Source organism: Gouania willdenowi, chromosome 1 (genome assembly GCF_900634775.1).
Source record: "Gouania willdenowi chromosome 1, fGouWil2.1, whole genome shotgun sequence".
Taxonomy (NCBI): Eukaryota; Metazoa; Chordata; class Actinopteri; order Blenniiformes; family Gobiesocidae; genus Gouania; species Gouania willdenowi.
This window is the reverse complement of record NC_041044.1, coordinates 14440459-14447649: the sequence shown is the minus strand read 5'-3', so window position 1 is coordinate 14447649 and position 7191 is coordinate 14440459. Positions and strand designations below refer to the sequence as shown.

General features: G+C 45.9%; 1 protein-coding gene across 2 annotated transcripts in view; it reads right to left on the bottom strand.

Moving 5' to 3' along the window:
• Positions 1-420: 420 nt before the first annotated feature.
• The window catches only part of grin2ab (glutamate receptor, ionotropic, N-methyl D-aspartate 2A, b), a 177816-nt gene continuing 171045 nt past the window's right edge, over positions 421-7191 (bottom strand). For both annotated transcript variants that reach the window (XM_028444168.1, XM_028444159.1), the window contains 3 exons: positions 6200-6383; positions 5025-5820; positions 421-4914 (listed from right to left, as the gene is read on the bottom strand). In XM_028444168.1, the coding sequence (XP_028299969.1) occupies positions 3915-4914; positions 5025-5820; positions 6200-6383 (1980 nt within the window). In that variant the 3' untranslated portion in view covers positions 421-3914. The remainder of the gene's footprint in view (positions 4915-5024; positions 5821-6199; positions 6384-7191) is intronic.

The window sequence follows — 7191 nt, the reverse complement described above, 5'->3', positions numbered from 1 at the left end:
CATTTCTTTTGAAGGCTTTGCCGTGTCCTTACTCTTTCTTCTGCATGGTCCCAATGTGTTAAAGTGTAAGCTGACAGAACACAATGAAAGGCTTGTGTCAAGAGAACTAATAATGACAAAGTAGCACCTTCACCATCAATGGCCTTATTTGATCCATTTAATCACTTGTGAGATCATGTCTCAGCAACTACTTGCGGGGAAATAATAAAGTAACCAACTTGTCCGAAGTACCCGAGAAAATGTTTGATGTAGTCAGCTTAAAGAAAAGTGGACACTGAAAAAGTCCTTCAAAGGGATACATCTGACTTTTAGACTTAAGAGCTTTAAACTTCATGGTGCAGCTTATATAAAGAATTCACTTTCTGGACAAATAAAATGTGGCGTGCAGATTGAGGATAGAATAACAAGAACCAAGACAAGTAGAAAAATGTAACCTTTACTTATTTACAGATTGTACAGAGGTACTGAGTGACAAGGTAGTATTTACATCACAACTAGTAGCTTAGAAACCCCTGAACTTATACACAAGTGAGATACACAGCGGCGAGACCCACAGGACTGCACGGCTCAGCCAACTCTTCCCATTCACTTCAGTATGTGTGTGTGTGTGTGTGTGTGAAACCCTGGGCCACACTGACATCTGTACTGGCCTGGGAACGCATTCAAATACATCCCCCAAAGTACTGCTGACATCACAGGGCAAGAGCCAGTCGACACGGCTCCCGCCACGTGTTGGTGGCGGGGGAAGAGCTGCTCCGTGCAGCTCGGTGGGTCGATCTCTGGGAGAACTTGAGTGTTGCAGCAAAAAAGCAACCACCAGAAAACACAAGCACGTCATGCAATTAAAAAATAACATGAAAGAAAAAGAAAAATCAAAAGTTGAACAAAAAAGTAGGAGTAAAAATCTGTGGTGGCTGTTGACGTACAAAAATGATTCTTCATGCTCTCTTTACCACAACAGTACAGACGCAACGTGTGTGTGTGTGTGTGAGTGTGTGTAACTGTATTTGTTAAATATGAGTAATAGCTGGGTCAAATGTTAGATGTGGGATGAAGAGGGGAGAGAGTATAGAATATGCACCCACGCACGACAAACATCCTCTAAATACACATGATATTCTATCTTACATAAATGCTTCCGCAGTGTAAAACACACACACACACACACACACACACGCTCAGAGGTGAAGCATCACAGACTTGTAGTGGAAGAAAACTCAGTGGGTGGGATTTTAGTTGCTGTTTTACCCACACAGGCTGGACCGTCATTAGTCATTAAAATGAATGAGAGGCCCAGCATTATGTGTTGTTCCAAATCTCACCTACCTGGACAGATAAACTGGTCTGTTAACACATCAGTGACGACTGTACAGTGCGATCCAAACCAACAACAGACCAGTGGGCAAAAAAAAAAGAAAGAAAATCACACAAGAATTTTTCACATGCCAGTTTTTTAAGAAGCAGAATCAGAAAGCCACGTTGTTTTCAAAATGAATTTAACACTTAACTCTATTCAAATCAAACAAATGAAATCTGTTTCTAACACTGAAAACAAATATTTCTTTGTACAGAAATATAATATTGCAACCTGATATTGTGCATAAACCTCACACTCCAAAACCCGTCAGGATTACTGAAAAAAGGGGTGATCACCATGAAAAGGTGCTTCTTAAAAATGATTCTACTCACACTGTCTCGCATTCGCTTCAGCTGAAATAAACAGATGTGTGAGCAGATGTGCGTTTGTGGTCGAGAAGAGCATAAAAAGGAAGAGAATAGATACAAACTCTCAGCTAATGGGAAATCAAGCCCTTTTTCCATCCAGATCCTCGTTCTAGAAAAATCAATGCCTTCACTTACGTCGATTATGGATTTCTATAAAACTCATACACATTACCAGCTTGTTAAGAGTGTGCATGTGTGAGTGTGTGTATCATATATGCGTATGTTTGTGTGTATGTTTGCTATTGTAAGTCAACTCTCTGTGACACTACAAAACGCTCCCTCCTCACAGCCGTGCGCTCGCTCCAACAGGGAGCCACACAAGTACCAGCTCGTCTATCCCGAGAATAAATGTGATGAATAAATCTGTAACAGTGAAGAACTCCAAACTCACTATGGAAACAATTAAAATGGGCCTTTTTGTCCAACATAGAAAATTATTAGAAAAGAGTCCTTTACCCCTACAAGAGGTAGGAGTGAAGCTGAGAGGATGAGTTCTCACCACTACTGACATCAAGTGGTTTCCAGCTATTTTTTGTGTTTTTTTATTTTTTATTTTTTTTAGTTTGTTGAGTATTTAAAACACCACTGATCTTTTCATTTTTCTGATAACTCGTTCTAGTCTAAAGAAGAAAACAGGGAAAGATCAAAGAGTAATCAAGAGGAGAAACTTAAACAGCTTAATGATGGGAAGGTGGATCGCTAAAAAGGAAGGATGATCACAGTTCAAAGAAAGAAGCTCCAAAGCTGACATTGTGTTCACTGTCTGCATGATGCTGTAGCCATGATGTGACACGATAAAACCTTTGGACCTCACAATGGACATTGACAGAGCTGTGCCATAGACGGTGGCCAAAATAAATAAATAAATAAATAAAAATAACAAAAGAGGAAATCAAACATCTAACCAGCGAATGAGCAAGAATATTCATATTATTCAGTATAAAATTGTTTTTGGTCAAACTTCTGTGTAGGTGGCAGGGTATAAAATCCACAAAGTGCACAAGGTGAAGCTATCTCATAGCTTCGACACACACACCCACCATTACTTATTATCCTAGACTACTGTGTGTGCGTGTATGTCTGTGTGTGTGTGTGTGTGTGTTGTTTTTTTGTGTGTGCGCATATATGACCCTGTATCGAAGTTTAACTGTAGCACAGGGCAGTAGGAAGCATGCAGTATGACCTGAAGACTATAAGCTAAGAGAGGAAGCAAAGATGCTGAACCGATGTGTTAACACTGCAACACACACTCTCATCCTGAGAGGCATTCACTGGTGGCCGTACTCGGTCCACGTTTTTGGAATGATCAATTAACTGACATCAACATCATCAAACAGTCTGTGGGTTTCTCCATTCCCCCTTTGAAAACAGTTGCAGTGTGTGTGTGTGTGTGTGTTCCAGTGTTTGTACATCTGCAGGTGGGGAGTCGACACACTTCTCCGACTTGTTTGCTGATCACCACCCCGCCCCTAAATGTTGCCTATTCAATAGATAGTGATTTCCATTTATAAATCAAGGATCACTAGTGTTGTTTACTGCTCTTCAAGCCATGCTGGCAGTGCAATTGTTTGGAGGCTCAGACAACTCAGGTGGGTCGACTATAACATAGTGCAACAGGAGAGTCCTGGAGAGGGGGCGGGCACATGTGTGTGTGATTGTGTATTTTGTGTAATATTGCACACAGGTGTGGGGGGGAATTCAGGGTCTCTTTCTTTCTCTCCATGAGGCTTGTGAGAGGATGGGAAGGTTTTTGTGTGTCTTCCAAACAAAGAAGTCACTTTGCCTTTACTTCTTGTGGCTGGCGTTTCCAGTGTCCCTCCGTATTCGTATCCATGCCAAGACCACAGTCCGTCTTGTCAGGTGTTAGTCTGTGCTGCGTTGGTTACGGCTTGATTCTCACACACACACACACAGGGACACACACACATTTCCTGTAGTATAAGCCTCAAGGTTCCCCCTTGGCCTAATCTTTGCCCTGTTAAGGTTGTGATGGAAAAAAACAACTTATTTACTCAACATCACTGTTAACCTTCTCTCTCTGTGTGTGTGTGTGTATCTGTGTGTGTCAGTGTGTGTGTCTTTATGTACGTGCTAAGAATCACAGCTGTCTGGTTCAGTTGCACACACTCTGATTTCCATGCGTGCACGTTAGTGGGTTTCAGTGAAAGTTAATGTGCTTTCTGTAACTCTCAGACATCAGACTCGATGCTGGGCATGCGGCGATAGAGGCGGGGCCTGTTGCCACCGGCGCTCGAGGCTCGCGGTGCTGTCACATAGCTCATTGGTTGAGCAGCTGCAGGTGGTACCATGTAGGCCACCACAGGGGGCTCCTGCTGAGGGTAGAACACCTGTTGGTCAATATGGCCGCCGTGCTGGTTGATGTGATGGCTGCCATGGTTACCGAGGGTAAGTGACAATGGCATTCGCTGCTTATAGAGCTCGTGGGCAGAGCTTCTCTGCAGCGGCATGCGTATGGCACCCTGCGTGGCGGGATCTCGTGGTGTTGTTCCAGGAGCCGACTGGAGGAAAGGGTTGTGAGAGGGGCGGTCCGGGAAAAGACTCTTAGAGCGCCGCGGCATTGGCATTGGGGCATCAAGGCTGTGGTGGTGTGACGGTGAGGGGGACGGGGGGCTGCGGCTACTGAACGGTCGATCAGAGCGCATTGTGAGAACATTAGCATAGGCACCCTCGTCCAGGGTAAACTCCCTGTCTCTGTCTCTGTCGGGCAGACTCAGGCCCCGGAGGTGAGGGTGCGTCTGTGACTGGTGCTCAGGAATGCCATCAGGAAGCACGTTCTCATAGGAGTGCTGGCGACTCAGCTGCAGGTGCTGGGCTGAAGGGGAGGCAGGAAGAGGAGATGGTGAAGATGGGGAGGGCTCAAAGTGGCTGACCAGCCCGTCTCCTTCACCCACCAAACCCAGTTCACTCTGTGGAAGATAATGTGTGAACATGTCCCCGCTGTGTGGATGCGACTGAGCATAGTGTGAGTGGAGCTGGTCCTCGCTGATGTCGTACAGGTTTCCCAGGTGGGCGCAGGCATCGCAACGAGCCTGTGGTGAACGGACGGTGTAGAGGCCGGAATAACCGCCCAGCTTGGTCAGGCAGGAGCGACAGTGGCCGGGTCGGATGCTCTGAGAACCAACACTACCACTTGTAGCATCGAATGAGCCTCCAGTCTTGTCCTTTGCACTGAAAGAAAAGGAAGGGGGGGGGGGGGCACCAATCAAACACAGTAGCAAAAATTGAGGTTTATGTGTGTGTGTGTGTGTGTGTGTGTGTGTGTGTGATAGACACAGTACCTGCCGCCGTGTGTGTATGTGCTGTACTTTTTGTCCTTCAGAGAGTGTAGGTCAGCCTCAGCGCTGTGACTGTGGTGAAGTAGGCTGGCGCTCAGCTGCAGAATGGGTGCGTCTGCCTGGTGGGAGTGGGTGTGGGGGTAGGTGCTGTCAGGTGGGAACAGGTCAGGGGGGTAACTCAGCTCATCACTCCCCACCTGGTCTCGCTGATAGGGAGGAGCGGACTGGAGGCTGGCTTGGTCTGAATCGATGGAGTAGATCTTGGATCCTCCACCTGTACTCCCACCTCCTCCCCCTCCACCAACCCTCTTCCTCAGCTGATTGATTGGCTTAAATCCACCTCTCGTTGCCATGGAATCAGAATCTTTGTGCGAGGGAGGCCGACTGGAACACTCAGATATGTCAGAGTGTGGAGTCTCTTCGGACAGGTACCGCTGGCTCTTCATTGTGGGAGGGCCAGGCCCAGGTCCTGGGGAGGGGCTTGGGCCTGGACCTGGAGATACAACAGTAGTTGGCTGCGTCTTAAGTGTCTCCACACTTTTCTTCCAAAGAGCTCGAGGTTTTGAGGCAGCGACGCAGGCTGGTCCAGCACCACGTGTTTTTCCGTTGTCATTGGTGATGGACAGCTGGGGCTTGTTGGGGCTAGTTTGAAGGGTGGAAATTTTTTGCTGCACAGGAAACGGTGCTGCATTGTTAAGGAGGTTTTTGTGTCTCCCGGACAATGACAGGAAACCCTGTGGACCTGCAGCGTTGCTATAGAGACCAGGACCCTTCTGAGGCAGACTGTGGAGTGAGTTACCTAGGAGACGAGAAGAGATGCACCTCAGACAGCAGATACAATAGATGAATGTTTGGTTGGATGCTCGACCAGATGGCTGATTTATTATCTACTGCTCTGCAATGCTGTGGATGCTTTTTAATGGTTTTCTAATCATGACTAAGGTTTTCACATGACAGCCAATTTGATTAGAACGCTAGCACTGCAACAAGGTAAAGGGAGTCACCTTTACTTATGCATTTGTAGCCAATATAGGAAATGCACATTAAAGTCAGTGTCATTTCCTTATTGGCAGTGTGATGCATTCCTCAGGTGTCAAATGTGTACGCGTAAATTCAGTTACAGGTGAGTGCTGCACATGAGTGTTGCGTGACTGTGTTAAAAGCATATATTAAAATACCTTTCCCTGACATCATGTCAAGGATATTGGGCTGCAAGAGGACAGTGTTGCGTTTAGGTGAGGTCAAAGCCATGGACTTGGCAGATTTGAGCAAGTGCAACATATTAGCTTGAGGACTGAAGTCAAGCTCTGGTGACTTCTTCTTCATGTCAATGTGAACGCCATGGATACAGCTCCAAATACCCTGAGAGAGGGAGAGAGAGAGAGAGAAAGAGAATAGAATAGTTAGTGTAATTGACACTAAAGGTAAAAAATGCACACAACTAATTTATTTGCGTGGTAAATTAGGAGACCTGTGCATTTTCCCTCTCATGCATCCACTACAAACCTTCAGCTCATTTTGTTTAGTCACGTGGCTAAAGGAGATAATTATCACTGTTTTGGATGAACTGCTTCCACAAGCGCCTGAAAAATTACATTTAGGAGATGATGTCACTGGAATGGGGGGGGGGGGTGGGGGGGGGGGGGGGGCTCTCAGTGCATGGAGACGCTCTTCCTGGAGCCACTTAACCTCCAGCATTGCTGCTCTGATGACGTGCGGGTGTGTGTGGAAGTGTGCTAGGAGGTACACACAAACGTGCACTCTCACAAACACACATTGCAGTCTTTTTGTAAAACACTTAATGTGTGAAATGCCGCTCGTCTGGAATAAAAGCCCTGCCTAACACAGAGACATGACATATGAATAATGAAAGAATGGTCTGTCTGGTTGTTCCTATTTGTGTTTTGTGTATATGCTCATTTTGAGTGTGTGTGTGTGTGTGTGTCTGTGTGTGCACATCCATCCTTCCATCCATCTATCTATATCCTTGCTTTTGCTCGTGCGGTCAATCATGTCCTCACCTCAGCTGAACTCTGGCATCTATTTGTGTAAGTGTTGTATGTTTACTAGAATCACATACTGTTGTTTGCATGTAAATGATGTCTAAACTGATAGTTGAGTTTGCCATGTGTCTTTAAAGTTGCAAAAACTTGAACATGAATGCAATGCT